Source organism: Lycium ferocissimum, chromosome 9 (assembly GCF_029784015.1).
Source record: "Lycium ferocissimum isolate CSIRO_LF1 chromosome 9, AGI_CSIRO_Lferr_CH_V1, whole genome shotgun sequence".
NCBI lineage: Eukaryota > Viridiplantae > Streptophyta > Magnoliopsida > Solanales > Solanaceae > Lycium > Lycium ferocissimum.
In genome coordinates, this window is record NC_081350.1 from 22,828,371 (window position 1) to 22,849,085 (window position 20,715).

At 36.1% G+C, this 20,715-nt stretch overlaps 1 protein-coding gene across 1 annotated transcript; it reads right to left on the reverse strand.

Moving 5' to 3' along the window:
- Nucleotides 1-570: 570 nt before the first annotated feature.
- LOC132029910 (uncharacterized protein At1g32220, chloroplastic) lies at nt 571-18,684 on the reverse strand. The gene is made up of 10 exons (XM_059419316.1): nt 18,529-18,684; nt 15,106-15,223; nt 14,933-15,021; nt 7,379-7,434; nt 7,200-7,255; nt 6,533-6,626; nt 6,016-6,095; nt 4,230-4,272; nt 2,493-2,584; nt 571-2,167 (listed from the first exon to the last, which is right to left on the reverse strand). The coding sequence occupies exons 1-10, from the start codon at nt 18,570-18,572 to the stop codon at nt 1,988-1,990; spliced, it is 852 nt and encodes a 283-aa protein (XP_059275299.1). The 5' UTR covers nt 18,573-18,684; the 3' UTR covers nt 571-1,987.
- Between the last annotated feature and the right edge of the window lie 2,031 nt (nt 18,685-20,715).

Below are 20,715 nucleotides of genomic sequence, written 5' to 3' on the forward strand. Positions count from 1 at the left end.
GACGTTGGATCTGCAGAGGTCTTCATATTGAATCTAGGGAAAAAGTTCAAATATGTCATCGAACTATTAGAAAATGTTCATTAATGCCACTCGTTAATAGTTGGGCTAAAAAATGCCACCGCCTACCATTTTGGGTCATATATGACATTATTCATTGATATAACTCTACTACTATCAGATTTTGCCACGTGGCATCATCTAAACCCTTCATTTTACGAGTGGCATATATGAGCCTTCGTTAAGTTCAGTGGCATATTTGAGCATTTTCCCATTTCTTATCTAAATCTCCATCTTTTTTATTTCACGTAATAAGCTTGTAAGGACAAGTTTGCCCCTTACACTAATAACATTATTATTTTACATGGAAAATCTATATTCTCTTATTTAATTGGATTATAAATCTAATCTTATTCTACATCATTCATAATTTTCACGTGCTTTATGGCTCTTTAAATTTAAAAAGCACATAAAATTTGTTTAAGAGAAAAAGAGACTAATTTAAAAGAGAGTACACTAATGAAGTGTAGATTGGTATGAAAAGTACAGATAAATGTGACATGAACCTTCTTCAACCATTATTAACACCCCAAATTTAACTCATATGTAATTTTCCATACTCATTTACACCTCATTAGTGCACTCTCTTTTAAAAGAGCCATAAAAACTGTGAATGATGTAGAATAAGATTAGATTCATATTTCAATCAAATAAGAAAGTATAATTTTCCATGTAAAATAATAATGTTAAGTTATTAGTAAAAGAGACAAACTTGTCCTTATAAGTTTATTACATAAAATTAGAAAATATAGAGATTTATATAGAAAAGGCTCAAATATGCCACTGAACTTAAAGAAGACTCATATATACCACTCGTAAAATAAAAGGTTTAGATAATGACACGTAACAAAATCTGATAGTAGTAGAGTTCTATTAGTGAATAATGACATATATAACACAAAATGATAACAGCGGTGACATTTTTGAGCCCAACTATTAACAAGTGTGGCATGAATGAGCATTTTCTAATAGTTCGATAGTATATTTGAGCTTTTTCCGTTGAAACATCTATTCCTGTCTCGAGAAAACATCCTAGATTTTCAATATAGTTTGGAAACAAAAACAGAAATTCCTTAGATAACTGGATTTAGAAAATTTATTAGTCTTAACAATTATTTGAATTTAGTATTTTTCAATTTAAGCTATCACCGTAGCCAGAAAATGAATTTAACGACATCACCTATTAAAAGCAAAGACAATCAGATATAGGTGTGCAGCAAATTATTTTACTAAGAGGGATCAATATGGTTGTCAGTCAACATTCTACGTAACTAGAATCAAAGCGGAACTTGTTTTCTGAACCATCCAAAAGTTAATATATTATACGCTTCACTTATGAATTAAATCTAGTCTGGCTCCTACCCGTTTAATGTTCACTGCTATTGATATTTGCAGCTTAATCAAGAGTTTAGTCATTGGAAGATTTTCTTCATAGGCTATGAGTTGCATTATTCTTTGATTCTATAATATACTCAAGTCTACACTACACAAAAATTAAAAATAAAAACACGACAAAAGCTTAAACTGCTTGGATAATGTTACACTCATCAACTTGCAAAAGTAACATGTTAAACTTATTTTTACTAAATAACTAAGTGAGATATTAAGGAACAAAGAGAAATCCTGAGCTAGGCGAATCAGGTCAAATCTCAAAATCTACGCAGTAAAGGCGGATCAGAGGAAAAGCACAAAAGTTGTTAGACAAGGCAATGAGGGTTGAAATTGTTGCAGCACCTCTCTCCCAGTTTGCCATCTCTGCAAGTCTCATTTTTATGTATCCTCTTTCTATTTTCTTTTTTTCTTGAACTTCATACTTAATAAATTACAATGTGATCAAACGAGTAATAATTGCAAAATGCAATATTGAAACACCAACGGGGAAAAAAAGAATTCAATCTAGTTGTATCATACTTTCCTTTTGATCATTCATCTATACAGATCTCTGCTGGCTGTAGCGTAAGATCCCATGAACATCAATCACACCAGGAGGGAATACAGGATCTGTTGCCGCTCTCACAGAAACTTTTGATACTGCAGTAACATTAACAGGAGGGATAAACAACGCCCCAACAAGGGGTATTTGACTCAGCGGCTTGGCATGTTGCAGGATCTGTGGAAAGTAACATTATGACTAATAACGGACAAGAAACTTAGAACACAAATAAGATTTGCATAAAACCATTGCATATATCTTAAAGGAATAGAGGAGCAGGATTCGTGGGGTTAAAACCAAAATGCAATACACATCCTATTCGTTGTAAAGCAGTTTGATGAGGGTTTTGATGAGGGGACACGACTGATACCCAATAGACAAAACAGAAGCTTCGACCCAAGGGTGAAAAAGTGGAAGCAAGCAGTACAAGTCATCTCCTCATTAATTGCAGCAGTATATGCATAGAAAGGAGTTCGGATGCCAGGAATCAGATGACACGTACCATCTCTAGAGGAGAACCAATTACACCTAGAGGTAGCTTCATGCTCCCAACTCGATGCGTACCATAAATAAACCCAGGCCTCAGAATTACTCCTGCAAGAAACAGAAGTCGTTATAAAGTGAGCTCTTGAACTGTGAAAACAGATGAATTACAAGTTCCAATCTTTAGTCGTCATAAGCATTTGCAATTACAAACACAAACGTACTTCCAAGGATCACAAGAGTTGGTCCCCTGTCACTCTTTGAAAATTCTTAAATTGCTAGCTAACATAAAAATGTAACGCTAGTGGAAAGACACAACTATTGGTATGAATATAATAAAGGTGAAAGCATCAACGGTGATATTCCATTAAACTATCCCGGCCATAATAGGATAAGTGTCTCTTCAGAATCTATAATTATCCATTCAGAAATTTGTCCGATATAATGGATTGTAATGAGAGAAGTAACGCAAGTAATGTTATGCTTATCAAACACTTGCATGGGTACACCAATATCCTTTTCCATGTATGATCATCCCCAAAATAAATGCCAGCACAAAGGGGAAGAGGGAGATGCCATTTAAGGGGAAGAAGATGGCGCCAACTAAGGAAAGAGACCAGATGTGAGGGAGCTTGGAAAATATTGGATCATTGGTGGACAGATGGAAGTTGCTATCTCAGAGAGAGGAGGAAGAAGAAAACAGAGAAATGGGAAAAACATGCACCCTAGCCCACCTATACTGGAAGGAAGACAATAGTTGTTTTGAACCTTATCCTGAGGGATAACAAGATTCTTTTCCATGCCTTTGAGACAAGACAGATGAGATTTTCGTTTTCTTTAATTCAATGCAGACTTCAATATGCTGAGAAACGTAATATAAAATAATCTAAAGCCTCTTCTGGCTACCGAACCCACCCATAGCTCACAATCAGCCCTGTTTACCATCGATAGTAAATAAAAGCAATCTAACATGCTCCTACCCAATGGCGATAGGGGCGGATGGAGCATTATAATTTGGGGTTCAATTGAATCCCAAACTTTCGATGCGGTGTACAAATTTATATGTAAAAATTTACTAAATTTACAATAAATAGTAGATATGAACCCATAACTTTAGAAATATAATGGTTTAATGCTAAAAAATTTAAAAGGTTGAACCTCAAGAGTTTAAATCCTAGATCTGCCTCTGAATGGTGGATCCAGGATTTTCACTCGGAGAGTTCGGAAAAACCAACAAAAGCTAAATGTAAGAAATAATGTTGTCCCTGGGAATCGAACGTAGGACACTAGAGACAATTTTGAATACCTTGGACCGCTTGAGCTAACCTTTTGCATTTGTTCAGGTATTCAAGTCTACCCTATATATACAATGTAATTTTTTGCCGAGGGTGTTCGGGTGAATACCCTTGCCACCCTCTAAATCTGCCTCTGATCCTACCAATACTTCCTCTTGACCCTTTCAAGAGTATAAGGACGCATGTTGAGTGACTTGCCTCTAATGGACGGGCTCATATGGTACTAAATAAATACCAAAAATGAAAAAGGAACAGCTCCGTATTAAATAGCTTATGCGACTAAATAAATACCAAAAATGAAAGGTTGAAGGAAGTCAAGCAGACAGGTTTTGTGTATAGTGGGCACACCAGAATATCTTCTGAGTACTCCAATCTAACAAATCATCAAGTTAAGCAGATGTAGTTGGCTGTGGGCGCACCATAAAATGGTTAGGAGAATGACTGAAATGAGAACAGCTTACCTCCATACGGATACTTGGTCAGCAGTTCAGTTTCAGCTGCCCTCTGCATGGCACAATACAGACATGATTATCAGAAATGAACAAATAAAGAACTAAACTATTCACTTCTGAGTTGTGATCTGAATTTATGTGCCCCAAAGTGGTGGCTTAGCAGTTGAAGAGCCTGGAGCGACAACCTTAGGAACATAGGTTCCAATCCCCGCAGAGGTAACACTAGGGAATTCTCTATAATTCTCCCCATTATAGAGTATCTTTGAGTATATGACAAGAAACCCATATTTTATAGCTTCTCTTATTGCCTAAAGCACAAGTTGATGTCCACGCAATTTTAATGGAAGCCTGTTTGTTAGCTGAATTTAAGTAGTTTCTAAGCATTGCGTGCTGAAAAGCACTTTTTAAGTGCTAGAGCTAATTTATGAAAAAGCAGTACGTGTTTGGATAAGTACTGAAACTGAAAATAAGCCGTTGATATGACTGTAAAAAAGTGTTGATAAATGCTTTTTCTGTTAAAACAAACGAGATGCCGTTAGAGCTTTTTAAGGCTAAAAAATGAGCTGATTATTGCAACATTTCATAATTTATATTAATTCAAATATAGATTAATTTGTCTTTCAATCCATGTAAGTTACAAATTGATTAGATAAAATTATTTTTAATAAATATAAATCATCTATCTAAATTATTTTTAATAAATATAAATCATCTATCTAAGTAACATATAATAATGTAATTTTGACTAAGCACCCAAAGGCCTGGCCTAGTGGTCAATGAAGAGAGTTGAGAACCGTGAGGTCTCAAGTTCAGTAAAAACACTAGGTGATATCTTTCTATCTGTTCAAGGTTTGGTGGATAGAGCTACCCAGTGGTAACAAGTAAAAAAAAAAACTTAGATAGTGCAAAAAATTCATATAAAAATTACAATGGTTCAACATAACAAATACCCGTAAATTTATAGTTCAAATCTGGCAAAGCAGTAATGACAAAATTTTATTCTGAAAAGACTACTATTTTGAGATTTTGAAAAGGAACCAACAATTCCCCATGAGCATCCATGAGAGGAAAAGAAGGTTCAAAAGACTTCTATTATAGCGGACAGTTGAAAATATCACATCTCGTTGGGAGATTAACCTATAAAATTTGTTCACCTGCAAGTAGACTTTGGCTTACCTGGACAAAAGGGCCAAAGCGCCAGAGGAATGTTAAAATTTCCTAGTTCCTTACATGTTGGTGCTTTTAAGGTTTTAATTTGCAGTAATCACTAAAGTACCTCAGAGCTGAAGCATTTCAACATGATCAGATGCTACAAAAGTAAATGACAATGAGGCCATACTGTAGCTCTGCTATTTTCAGCTTTTATCTAGTGGTTTAGATGAGTAAGGCACTTTCAGGCATGAAATTGAGGATATATAAAATGCTTCCTTTTGAGCGGACGAAGATGGTTTCATAAGAAATTGGTCACATGATGATGTTGAGCTTAAAGTTACAAAAACAAATAAGAGATTGCCACATTGTAGTCCAAGAAACGTAAGGAGGAAAAAATTAAAGAAGTAAATGGGATTAGGCCTCTTAGTGAGGAAGAGAACTTCAGAAACTAAAATATGTAAGGGATAATAAGTTAAATTACTTTGTAAAACCCGACTTTTGGCATGTTTTGACATGTTTTGTCTTAAAAACAGTTGGCTTAAAAGCACTTTTGAAGGCTTACCGACCACCAAAATAAGCCTAAAAGTGCTTTTAAGCTTAATTCAAACACCCTCTGAGTCACTTGAAAGTTTTGGGCAAATACCTTTCCCTCGTAATAACCTTGTAACAGGTAATTTGCAACACCAAAGTCTGCAGCAGAGATGTAAACAAATCTTTTAACACCTGCACACAGAAATGAATCATACAGATGTAGTGTCAATGACCCAATCCCACATAAATAATATTTAGATTCACCTTCTGCCTACAACTTTCAAGACTAAAGGTGCTTAAATACTAGTACTTCTTTCTTCCAGTTTATGTGGAAACATTTTCTTTTGAATCCATTCCAAAAAGAACGGTAGCTTTCTATATTTAAAAATGATGTATCATAAGCCTCCCATTTTACCCTTAACGAGAAGCTTTTATAGCCACACATATGTTAGGGACTAGTTCTTTCAACAGTTTTAAAAGTCTTAAAACCACACAAATGTTGGGACATGTCTATGACCCCAAGTTTAAAAATATTCCTTTCTTTCTTAAACTCCGTACCTATTCAAGCTTTGTCACATGAATTGAAATGGAAGGAGTATGAACAGTAGAGAATAGAAACTAGCTAATACCTTCTTGTGCAGCAGCTCTGATTGCATTTATGTTGGCTGTCCCATTTATTTTATACATGTATGAGTTAGAGCCAAAGCCACCCACACAAGAGATCTGCAAAAATAATTGCTTCAGAACTTATAACTCGCACAAAATGAAAAACGCGAATGTTAAACTAGACTCATATGAAGGAGTAGAGTATCTAAGAAAACATAGTGGTAGCTCACAGAAATAAACTTCATTGAATTGGATATGGTAATGGAAACTTTATAGAGAAGTAAAGAAGAATGTTGTAGGACCTTAAAAGGGAATGTTTTCCGCAGAGATATTTTCCGGCACCCAAACACCAAAAGTAAGTTGGAAAAGATTTTCCTAAAATATTTTCCTTCATACCAAACACACACCCAAAGACAGTATCTTGTGGAAACTAAAAACTGACACTGAGGAACTTATTCAGAGAGATTTTCAATGAAGAAAAGTGAAGTAAATGTTCCTGGAGATATAAAAAGCCTTTCCAAAGTCCTTCTCCTGCCCCGAAAGCCAATAAAATAATACTGACTTCAAAAAAAAAGAAATATAAAACCTTCAAAAGAGAGGAAGCAAAATTGTCCATCATTTTGCATTAGCTATCGAAATGTTTACAGAGGTAGATCTGGATAAAAGTGTAAGGCCAAAGGAAGTACATACAACGGAAGTTACTCCCTTGAGTGTGTCACTCCACGAATCAGTTGAAAGTAGGTTTCCTGTCCATAGGATATAGAAGCGAAACAAAAATGATTAACATCCTCTAGCGTCATCATATCCATAACTAGAAATAACATAGATCCTCCAGCGAACAAACCAAAGCAGACATGAAGATAGCAAACCTTGATGCCAGGTCACACTGTTAGCCCAGGATTCTTGTATTGATGACCTTCCAGTTCTACAAGGGGAAGAAAATAAACTTAAGAGCAGAAAGTATGAAATCGATACATAACCAACTGCAACCCAACAAGAAGAGGGAAGAAATCTTAGGAGGACACGACGAGCACACAATTCACTCTTTGGTGTCAGAATAAACTTTCCATTGTGAAGGTTTATGCAATAACCTAAACGTTGTAGCTCTAATAATCAGGGAAAGTAAAAAGGAAACAGAAGAGTAACCTGTAAATACCGGTGAAACATTGGGAGAAACTACAGATGAAACCTTAAGTGATTTCAGGCAATCCGCTTTTACATTACAAGTTAAAGTTCTTCTGTATTTCTTTTGGTTTTGATGGAGAAATAAAGACTGTCAGGGAAGAGAATGCATAGAGGACACAAGAATGAGCGCAATAAAAATTTTAATCAATATAATAGTAGGCTATGTTACACAACGTAGCTTAAATTTAAGTTGGTCTCATGGATGAGTGTCAAAACTTATAGGTATGACCAGTAACATCCAGGGAGACCTGATGAACTATCCTAGGGGTACCGAAAAGAAAATAAAAGTACATCACCCTCTAACTTGTTGTCGGAAACATAGTTTCTTATAAAATTTAATATGCTACAAAAATTGGGGCCGTGAATGAAGCTATGTAAAGCTGTGTGACTACTCCATTCTTGGTCATGGTGTTTCCCAACGAAAAGGTGCCTGTCACTTGACTTAATTTTTTTGATCAAGTAAATGTATTTCATTCATAAACATGGCCAAACTGGCCATATACAAGTGGTATACCAAAAAGTGAGGAATCTACAAAGGACATTTGAAGGAAATAAAAATACTCAAAGGAATAATATAAACACAAGCGGAAGACTCAACAATGGCTATATAGAAGAAATTTATCAAACTAGAGAGAGAAGGTAGGAGACTTTACTTAATAACTCAAAACTGTTGAATCTCACTACAATGAAAATATGTGACATAGCATCCCTATTTATAATACTAGAAACCAAAATAGACTAGGACTAGAAAACCCATTCCAATATGGATTTGATAAATAAATCCTAATTAGACATGAATTAAATAAACTAAATCCTAAACAACTTAGGTTTCCCACTCTTGGTTTATTTCCTACATAGCCTCCCTTAAACCAAGATCTTCAAACTTGACCATGCCTAGCATCATCTTCAACTTTATGAACAACTCCAATTTTAGTGGCTTTGTGAAAACATCAGCAACTTGTTCTTCAATCTTGCAATAATCAACAACTATCTCCTTATCTTGAACCAAATCACGAATGAAGTGATATTTAATGTTAATGTGTTTGCGCCATGAAAAAAGCTGGATTTTTGTTAACTCAATCGCAGACTTGCTATCACAAAATATTTTTGTAGGACTATCTTGCTTGTGTTGAAGAAATCCAAGCATCCTTCTCAACCATAATGCTTGTGTAGCACTACTTGTTGCAGCCATGTACTCTTTTCTACTTGTTGACAAAGCAACAACTTGTTGCTTTTTGAAGACCAAGAAAATACACCAGACCCCAAATAAAATGCATATCCAGAAGTACTTTTTCTTTGCATCATATCACCAGCCCAATCACTGTCTGTAAATCCAACGAGACTACTATCATTAGTCTTTGAATAAAATATGCCATCAGATTGCGTACCTTGAATATATCTCAAAATTCTCTTAGCTGCTTGCAAGTGTGATTGACGAGGTGACTCCATAAATCTGCTAATTAATCCAACTCCATAAGTAATGTCAGGTCTTGTAGAAGTCAAGTACCTTAGACTCCCAACTAATTTTCTAAAATATGTAGCATCAACAAAATCACCAGTTCCATTTTTAGTCAACTTCAATTTTTCTTCAACAGGGGCCAGAATTGGCTTGGATTTGTCCATATTAAATCTTTTCAAAATATCACCAGCATATTTTTTCTGAGAGATAAAAATTCCACCTTCCAATTGAGAAACTTCAATGCCGAGGAAATAAGACATTAGTCCCAAATCAGTCATCTCAAACTGTCTAATCATGGCCTCCCTAAATTCAGAAATTAGTTTGGAATTATTGCCAGTAAATATTAAGTCATCCACGTATAAACACACGATGAGAATGTCTCCATCAGAATTGAATTTGATGTATAGTGTATGCTCATAGGGACATCTATGAAAACCATGTCCAATAAAATAAGAATCAATACGAGTATACCAAGCTCTAGGAGCTTGTTTCAACCCATATAACGCCTTCTTCAACTTGTAAACTTTATTTTCTTGACCCTTTTTGACATACATACCCCGCAGGCTGCTCAACATACACTTCTTCCTCAAGAACACCATTCAAGAAGGCAGATTTCACATCCATTTGATAAATTTTCCAACAATTATTGTTAGCGAAGAGAAATAATCATACGAATTGTATCAAGTCTTGCAACAGTGCAAATACCTCAAAATAATCAATACCTTTTTCGCTTGTATCCTTTAACAACTAATCTTGCCTTAAAGCGATCAACTTCTCCGCTTGATTTGTATTTGGTCTTGTATACCCACTTGACTCCAATTGGCCTTTTCGAAGGTGGTAAAGTAGTCAATTCCCATGTATTATTTTTCTCAATAGCATGAATTTCTTCATTCATTGCATGTATCCAACAATCATCTTTCACAGCTTCCTCAAAAGTAACTGGATCACAGTCTGCAAATAGAGCAAAATTCACAATATCTTCGTCGGATAAATCATTATCATTACCCACAACATAGTCTTGCAAACGGGCTGGTAAATGGTGATGTCTTTGCGGGCGATTGGATGTCTCTGTTTGAGCAGGTTGCGCTAGTTGTTCCTCTTGATGTACGCTAGAACTTCCTTCCTCAATGACTGGAATTATTGGTTGAGACGTGGAAGGTTTAGGATCTTTCTTTGACCAATCCCAGGCACTCTGCTCATCAAAGGTAACATCTCTGCTAATAATTATTTTTCCTGTATCTGGATTAAATAATTTGTAACCCTTTGTCTCATGACTGTAGCCAATGAAAATACACTTTTCTGCCTTATCATCCAATTTCTTTCTCAAAACATCAGGAACATGAGCATAAGCAAGACAACCAAATACTTTTAGATGAGAAATACTTGGTTTCTTACCTGTCCAAACTTCTTGTGGAGTTTTTCCAAAATTAGATCGAGTAGGACACCTATTTAGAACATAAATTGCACAGAAACGCCTTACGCCCAAAAATCTTTAGGAATATTTTTGGAATGCATCATAGATCTCACCATATCCATCTTTGTTCTATTTTTCCTTTCAGCCACACCATTTTGTTGAGAGTATATCTAGTGTCAATTGATGCTTAATACCATACTTCTTCTAATAATTATCACACACAAGAAACTCAGTTCCCTATCACTTCTCAATGTCTTAATAAAATATCCACTTTGCTTCTCTACATAAGCCTTGAAGCTCTTAAAAACTTCACATGCATCAGATTTATTTTTCAGAAAATATACCCAAGTCTTTCGGCTGAAATCATCGATGAAAGTAATAAAATACTTACTACCTCCATTAGAAGGAACTTCAACTGAGCACAAGTCTGAGTGGATTAACTCCAATGGTGCATTCGCCCTCCAAATTTTGCCTTTTTGAAAAGGTTCTCTGTACTTCTTTCCCAAAATACAAGACTCACACCTTCTGTCAGGAAAATCAATGGAAGGCAAACCATCAACCAAATTCTTTCTTGCAAGAAAATTCAAACTCCCAAAATTCAGATGCCCAAAGCGTAGATGCCACAGCCAAGTATCATCACAATTCACAGAACTAAAGCAAGGTAAATCACCACGATTGAGATAAAGAGGCCATAAACGACTATTATTCATCTTTATTCTTGCAATTAGTCCTATTTTATCATCACTGATAGTTCCCATTCCGTACTTAAAACGTAAATCATAACCTTTTTTACGTTAGTTGCCCCAAACTCAATAAATTGTGATGAAGACTCGGAACATAATATACCTCAGATATAAAATGAGAAGATCCATTTTTCGAAGTAATTGGAATTTTTCCCCTTCCAACAGCAGGCACCTTTGCATTATTGCCAAGTCTTACTGTAGCTTTAAATGATTCATCCAGATCAACAAATAATTCCTTATTTCCAGACATATGATTGCTACAACCAGAATCAATAAACCATTCATTCCCTTTATTTTCTTCAGTCGCGGAGCTAGAAAACAATAATGTCTCTTGTTTATCTCCATAATTTTCAGCCATCTTTGCATGTTCTTCCCTATTTTCATATTCATTGTACCAACAATCACGTTGATAATGTCCATATTTTCCACAATTATAACACTGAACATTTGATTTATCACGTCTTTGAAAATTTTGATTACTCTGTTGTTCCCTCCTGAAATTATTATCATTTCTTTGTTGATAGGAAAAATTACCTCTACCACGGCCTCGATAATCACCTCTACCACCTCGTCCTCTACCTCTGAAATTGTGACCTCGTTGATTTGTTTCAGCCAGATTTGATGTTTCTTTTTTTTCTTTAGGTTGATTCACCTTTGCTTGCAATGCCTCATCTATCTTTGTTTCGGCTTGTTTGTTGATTCGTGGACATCTCATATGTCACCGGTTCACCTTCTAAATCATCAAGTGTCAAAGTGCTAAGATCTTTGGTTGCCTCAAGAACTGTCTTCTTAGTGTGAAATTTTATACTCAAGGACCGCAATATTTTTTCAAAGAACTTTAACTTGGTCTAATGCTTCTCCATTAGTCGTCATATCGTTGACAATATTAATAACTCTTGTAAAGAATTCTTTGACAGACTCTGAAGGTTTCATTTGGGCCAACTCGTACTGTCTTCTAAGCTCTTGCAATTTGACTTTTCTTACGTCTACGGAACCTCGATGTGAATTCACCAAAATCTTCCAAGCCTCCTTTGCCGACTTTGCATGTAAAAATTTATTGTACACATGCAATTCGACCTTGCTATCAAGGTAGAAACGTGCCTTATAATCCAATTGTCTATTTTTCTCCAACTCTTTAGCTGCTTCACCGGTCAATGTTGTGCCTTCTGGGGTTTCCACGAACCCTGTATCAATAATGGACCATAGTCCAACAACATTGAAAAAATTCTTCATCTGTTGATACCAACTCTCAAAATTATTTTTGCCATCAAACACAAAAACGGGACAATTTGGTAAATAGGGAATATCCATATTCTTTTATATGTGTTGGATCTCACACGAGGTTTTGGTCGGATCTCACACAGGCTCTGATACCAATTTGAAGGAAATAAAAATACTCAAAGGAATAATATAAACACAAGCGGAAGACTTAACAATGGCTATATAGAAGAAATTTATCAAACTAGAGAGAGAAGGTAGGAGACTTTACTTAATAACTCAAAACTCTTGAATCTCACTACAATGAAAATATGTGACATAGCATCCCTATTTATAATACTAGAAACCAAAATAGACTAGGACTAGAAAACCCATTCCAATATGGATTTGATAAATAAATCCTAATTAGACATGAATTAAATAAACTAAATCCTAAACAACTTAGGTTTCCCACTCTTGGTTTATTTCCTACAGACATTATTCTCTAAAAACTCCGCCCAATCGTCTATACAGCAAATAACTTTTTGTGTGCACCAATGGGACCGGAGACTACTTCTACTTCTCAACTGAAATAAACTTGACTCTATTCCTTCAAAAGCTCTCCTATTTCTCTCTCTCCAAGTGGAACAAAATACCAAGCCCTTTGTCTTCTCCTCCTTCTCCCCTCTTCCAGCTAAACATCAAATCTCTCATAGTTTTTGGCATTACCCACGGAGTGCCAAACCACCTAACATATCCCACCATAACCTTATGGTTAGCCCGCAATGAAGAAGAAGATGATCCACGTCCTCGCCCACCTTACCAGCTAACCCAGACAATCTTTCGCTTTCTAAGGTTTTCCGCTGTCAAAATCACTTAACATAATTAAACATTCTATAACTATATCTAAGGAAGAGCCAGCCTAACCACTATAAAAACCCACCACCGACTGTAGCTAAGAAGCATACACCCACTCTGGCTAAGAAGCACCCTACATCCACTCTAAGCTAAGAAGCACCCAACATAAATTTCCACATTTCTTTGTGCCCTTTAGAGCAGCCGACCCGGTTCACGAAACCTTTCCCTAAAGCTTTGTTTGACAGGTGCAGAAGTGGCCAAAGAACGTGCAGGAAGAAGTTGCCAGGCAGTATATGTTGGGACCATTAGCATCTCAAGAATTGGAAAATTCACATAAAAGGCAAAGGGTAAATAAAAAATAAAAAATAAAAAATAAAAAATAATAATTATAATAAAAAAAAAAAAACAGCCCGGTGCACATAGACCTGACAGCATACCAGTTTTCCAGTCAGAACCTTGACAGAATACCAGTTTTCCAGTCAGAACCTTTGTCTGCCCAATTAAGCTATTTTAAAGTTCTAAAAATTTTGAGACACCAAACTGTCCATCTAATATAAACACCTCCTGCATTGATGATTTACTTGTTAATACTACAAAGAATCGACCACCTCCAGTTAAAACTGAAAAGAGAGAATTAAAATTCAAAACAAGAAACATGATTCTTCTTCCCCTGATTTCTTGTCTCTCCCTATTCTTCAATCCTTCCTTTGCCACCTTCTCTGCTCCCAACTTCAATCTTTCCCCTTGTTTACATCTCTCTTCCCCGCCCGTATTCCTAACTTAAAGCCACATTCTGATCCATGAAGTGGAAGGGCGGGACAGAAAAGCTCAAGGAAAATCAGACCAAGGAATTTCAAAAAAATACCTCAACAAGATACAGACGCGTGAATTTCGCTTTCTTTCTTTTCTTCCCCTTCGTCCTATCATCCATTAGCAGCCTTGAGGGTGAACCTAATTTCCTCCTTCCTTTTGTTTCTCTGAGATGTTTTACCTTCTTCATTGGTTCATTGCAACTTTTCATTTTGCTCCTCTCATCATCTAGGCCGTAAAGGGTAAATGAGTGCTTTAATCACGTGGAGTCAAGGAGTATTTGTTGTTAGCTGGAGAAATTTGGAAGAATGAGGTAGCCTGCTAATAGATTTCATTTCTCTTTTCCAGTAATGCAATTTCTATACTCTAGTCAAACACGGATCTTGTGATTGTCATGCGATATGTGCCTTTTCATTCAACAGTCAAAGCTTTAATTCACAAAAATGGTGGTGTAGGATTCAAGGTGCAAGAGCTAAATCATCAGCTTATGATTGTTCGCCATATGAAGTCTCAGTACTTATTTCAGATATGAGGTGTGCAATAAGAAAAACATATCCGAAAGCTCAAAACATAAAAGACAAAGACAGTTTAGCTGCTAGACTGTCGAAATAAAGTTTTGCTTTGTCTTCTTTCCTTCACTGACTTGAATGTGGCAAACATACTCATTTCTGTACTTAAGTCCTCACATAAAATAATATCCAAATAAGAAGTACAACTGCATATGTAACCACGCGATTGCAGAAGTAAAACGAAATACCTGCTAACACTAGCAACAGTAAGACCACGGTCCAGAGCTTCTTTGCAGACATGTGAGCCAACAAAGCCGTTTCCACCCAACACAAGTAGCTGAAAAAAAAAAAAGATGTAAAAAGTCACTTCAGAAGGCAAGAAGCTGTGGTTCAGTCCAGCTTACACTTGACCGTTAAGCACCTTCTCTGTTGGAGGTGGAGGCACATTTACTGTTTCTGCTTCCTCAACTCTAAAGGGCTCATCTGTTCTATTAGATTCAGTTGACAAAAACCGAAGATTTTTGGATGGTGCCACGCTCCTGATATAAAATTAGCAAATTAACTCAGCTGTAGTATTAGCATTCACAAATAAAAAGAGGAGAAACTAAAGCTCCATTTGACAATAAAAATGAATGGACCAAGGCATGAAGCAGAAACTGAGAATAGAAGCCAACTAACAAAATAAAATCAGCATGTAATTATTGCAAATGTATTGATAGCGTCCAGCTATTTGTATTTGAGGATTCATCAACGTACAGATTTCTAAACAACAACAATGTTGCAACCAGTGCAAATATCTAGAAATATAAGTTTAAGAGTAATGGTGATGAGAGAACCCCCTAAATTAGAACATATTATCTCAATTCTAAACATATTGCAGTTCTTCCCAAGTTCATACAAGTTGTGCGGTTGGTTTTACTACTTTTAGAACTGTGTATTAAAAAAGAGATCATGCAAAAATGAGATTCTCTTAACACGGTTACTTTTTGAATGAAAAAAGGCTGCGTGCATTGAACATGATCTCTTCATTGGCCTTTTTGAGTACTCAAAGTCTGTTTGCATTTATTCATCACTTTGAAGACAATAGATGCCAAAAAGACTTTAATGCACCCCAAGTCTGCAACATCCTACCAATATATCTCATCGTCTTCCTAGCCTAAGCATCTGCTAATTTAGAGAGCTAGGGGTAGGAATTCAGTTCCTCCAATCTTTTGGCTACTTATACTTCAATGCACCTCTAAAATGAACTTCTTGGATGATTTGTCTGACAATTAAATCAGCAGTCCTTGCGTCCTCTTCTGAAAGATCCTTTGATTTCTCTCTTGCCAAATGTAGTATACACATAACATAATCAGCTAGAGACATCCTAAAATCTTCAGCAACAGTGTTCTTCCCCTTCATGTGTGTTATTGCCCAATTCAGTTCACTCTGCCAGCCATAGCCTGTCTATTAATCGCTTGGCATTGGAGTAGTTTTAACTCCAGACACTAACAGTAAAATCACAGATAAAAAGTGATCTTATATCTTCATTCTCCTATTACGTAGTGGGTATATCAAGGAATCCACACAGCCCCAATGGGCCAGTTTACATTTAGTAAGTAGTCTCGCATAATACAGGCCAACTTCTTAAATTCCTCATAATTTTAAGTAAACATCTTTACTAAGAACTTCTCTATATTCAACAATTCAGTTTCTTGGTACCCGGCTTCCACAAAGTATTTCTTGGCCTTCAGTATTTACTGAACCATCCATGAAGCCTGAGTTTCCCAGACAGTACAATTTCCCCATAATAGGTATGCACCCACATTTTATCTTTTATTTGCAGAGGTTCCATAGGAGTTTACATATAGCAGCCTTGTTCCATGTATAAACATCAAGAATATCAGCCCCTGATGATCTAGGACATCAAAGCTTATCCCAGGCACTTAGAGCTTTCCTGGATAAGTGAGCATCCCTCCAATGGAACCTCCTACATGTAGCTTCAATGAGTTGTATTACTTTCTTAGGCAAGATAAAAATCTGAGACCGAAATATTTGAATAGAAAATAATACTCTCTTAGTCCAAATTGTTATCCTCCCCAGCATTTTTTCAATCAAAGGTTGGCATTGTATGATGTAAACTCTCTTGGAGCTAAGTGGCACTCCTAAATACCTGAAAGGAAAAGTATCCTTGGAGAAACCAAGAAACTGCAGGATCTCCTGTTGTATCTATGGTCTCACCCCTCCAAAATAAATGGAGCTTTTACAGCATTCTCTACCAGTCCAGAGGTCTTGGAAAATTCCTGAAAGCAGTTAGACAACAGCTGCACAGATACAATGTCTCGTCTATTGAACATCAATAGATCATCAACAAAACTAAGCTGCACAATCTGTAGTTTGGAGCACTTAGAATGATACTTGAACTTAGGCTGCCTTTTCAATGTCTTCAGCAATCTGTGAGGTACTCCATGCCAAAGCCAAAACAAAGAGAAAAGGCAATAAAGGATCTCCCTGTCTCAAATCCTTTGCGGAAGGGAACTCCTTTTTGGCTGGGAAAGGATAGAAGGCTTTCCATTGATAATGACGGAATAACAAACTGTGTCACACAGTTCATTATCTATTTTATAACTACATCAGGGAACTGCATAGCCCCCAAATTTTCTCCAAATAAATCCATTCCACAGAATCAAACGCCTTCTTCATGTCCACCTTAAGCAAGCATAAAGGGGAGAGCCCTTTCCTACCATATCCCTTAACCAATTCATGGCTGAGAATAATGTCGTCATGAATGGGCCAAATGACCCTCCCAGTGGCTGTTGTTCACAAGTATATTCATCACCTCAGAGATGATCTTATGAAGATTTGTACAACAAGATATAAGCCTGAATTCAATAATTCTGGAATGATCGGCAACCTTAGGAATAAGAGTTACTGCGGTACAATTGATAGGCCGATACAAACCAGCAGATGTGAAGAAGTCCAAGACAACATTGTTTTGAATGCCACTTCTGCAGATATTACATACGGGGCACACCAGTTTGTAAATGCACGTGCACGCACACATGTACAACAACAACAACATAGCCAGTGTAATCCCACAATCCCACAAGTGGGGTCTGTGGAGGGAAAGATGCACGCAAACCTTACCCCACCTTTTTTGGTAAAGAGGTTGTTTCCAATAGACCCTTGGCACGAGGATGCATTACAAAACAGGCTATAAAGAAAGCAAACGGCAGCAAAACAGCAAAACAGTAAGATAGACACAGCCCATAAAGCAGCAGGTAACAAAAAAACGGCGTAAGATACTACATAAGTACTAAACGTGCACTCACACATGTGCGGGTTAATATATCCATGGTTGAGTATGAGTAGGTACATGACTCATTAGCTAAAGATGTGGTGACGGGTAAAATGCCAGTAGCACAATCGGATACTAGCCCAAAATCATAAAATCATTATTCATTAAGACAAAAGTCAGGTTTTTGTTATGTTTTAGTTTTCCTTTTCAGGGTTCTCTTGATCTTCTCTTGTTTCAAAAAGGTCTGCTCTACTTTATATGAACCTTGGCCTCTTAAGTTCATTTGCCTACTACAAAAAAACATAATAGTATGCTATTACAATGCCAAATATTCCTTGTTATCAAACATTACGAGCTTATCATTTCCAATGGCTGGACCATGTCTTCAGAATTCTTAACTCTGGCGACACAAATAAAAAAACAAATCAAGAAGTGCAAAAAAAATAACATATAAAAACAGCGACATAATGTCCCGAGTAAGCAGGAATATGTGTATAATTTTCATAGTAAATTTAGAAGAAGAGTAGAAAAGAAATGGGAGATTAGTTAGGTGTATAAAGAGCTTACGAGAATCTGGAGAGGGAAAGTCGAGCTTGGATCAAACGTGACATTATGGATTAGCAGTGGTATAGTTTGAGACAAAAATTTGGTTTTCTTTGTTGTAATAAAAAGGTTCGCCAGAGACTGATGTTGCGTGGCGTGTTACAGCTATGACACGTAAGTGAAATATGTCGCTTCATATGTGCCTGATCTGGCAAATTTATGCCAGTTTATCTGCGTGGAACGTTTTTTGGATCTATAGCGTGGCAAATGATATGTCAAAAGTTTGTAACGTGAGAATGTGAATTTATGTAGCATGGACATAATTTGGTTGTAATTTGAAAAATTAATGTTTGAAGTTGTAAAAATAAGGGATAATCACATATTTGGACCGCTCTAAAATATAAAGCCAATAAATGTATATGTGTTGTATATACATACAATATACATAAATATACATATAATATACATAATTACCGTATAAATTTTGTATTATTTTGACTAGCGCTAGTAATTAACTTTGGCCGACAGGCCAAAATTGAAAAATTTCTTGAAAATGTGTTCAAAAATTGAAATTATATTTGAACATGAAAATAAAATTGAAATTTTGAGAATGGAAATTTGAAAATTGAAATTTTGAGAATAGAAAGTTGAACAACTCCTCAAACAGATTTTTCAAATTAAAACAGTGGGCTAGTTTGACAAAGAAACACTTACACGAAATAATCTTTAAATATTATATTCAAAATTTTAAACCAAAATCTACGATCAAACGGTGTAGTGAACAAATGCAAAACGAACCAACTTTGTTTGAACAGCTAATCTTATTTATTGGATAGGAGTGTGTCCTACTACTGTGTCCTACTACTAAAACTATCTTTCACTGTAAAAAAGTGGTCTCGTATTGGTTTAATATTTAAGGAGAACTACAAATATTTAGGGAATTCGGTTGTCGGATAACAAATTATTGGGTCCTTCTCTGGTTAATTTGGCCTGATGGGAGGTTGCTTTTAAAATATAAAATAAATATGTATATTCATACTAAGAAGACACAACTGATATCACAAGTGAGTAGTTGCTAAAAGTAAATTACTCCAATTGACACAAATCTGTAAAAATACATGAGAATTTTGCACCTAAAATGAAGCCTAACATGTAATCTGCACCATGTACCGTCTAATACCAAAATTTCTTCAATTTGAACGTTGTTGTGAATGGGAATACTCGTAGATCAAATTTAACATGTAGAAAAGGACTACAGACAACTTCAAAGAGTTGATTGGATAGGATGAAAAAAAAAAAAAAAGGATCTACAATGATGTCATAAAGGGTCAACATTAGCTTAAAACCTCACTATTTCCTGATTCCAAACAGAGCCAAAAGGACTGGCAGAAGAAAAGAAACTCCCTTCTTCAAAGCCCAATAGATAGTAGGGACAGCTGCTTTCTATCCTTAAGTTACACAAAAAAGGGAGAAAACTTCTGGCTTTAGAGCAACGTCCATGGTCGATTCACCATCAAACTTTTCTCCCATGAAAAAGTCTCCCGGGGGCTTTTCATTTTGACATATATAACAACTTCAAAATCTTTGACCATGTCTGTGAAGTGAATACGGAAAATTGCTTGAGAACACGGGGATGGAAGGAAGAAAATGGATCCACTTGGAGAGCTAATCAACTTGCCGTTTCAAATAACCATTGATTACTTGCAAGCCGAAGAAGGCAACGCAAGGAAAGCAGCCTGTGCAGTGCAGAGACATTAGTTTCATCCATTCCAACACCTAATGCCCATTCTTCAAGGCACAATAATAAACTTGGTAAGTGATCAAACTTGCCAAGTTTACCATATTACCGAACACGATAGCTTTCTGAATTTATATGCCGCTAAGTCGCTAACGAGCTAATAAATTTTCAGCTCATTAGACATAGGCTTTTCATCGTAGTTTTTACCTGCACGGGTGAAGATAAATACCTTAATATTTCTAGATTATTTAAATAGCAAATTATCAACTTGAAGGAAAAACACATATTAGCACAGAAGATCAGGCTGCAAACGTGCAATAACAGTAGCAGATGTACAGAGTTTTTTTTTTTTTTTTTTTTTTTTTTTTTTAAAAAAAATTGTTTTTATTACATAGGGGTAGGGGAAGGGGAAATGGGGGAGGGGATTACAATGTGAGGATTCGAACCCTCACCAACAAGGTGAAAGGTCAGGT

Coding starts and splice junctions, on each gene's coding strand:
- LOC132029910 (XM_059419316.1), bottom strand. CDS start 18,572: ATGTCACGTTTGATCCAAGCTCGACTTTCCCTCTCCAGATTCTC. Junction 15,022..15,105: donor CTCCACCTCCAACAGAGAAG/GTGCTTAACGGT, acceptor TTTTTTTTTCAG/CTACTTGTGTTGGGTGGAAA. Junction 7,435..14,932: donor ACTGTTGCTAGTGTTAGCAG/GTATTTCGTTTT, acceptor TTCCCCTTGTAG/AACTGGAAGGTCATCAATAC.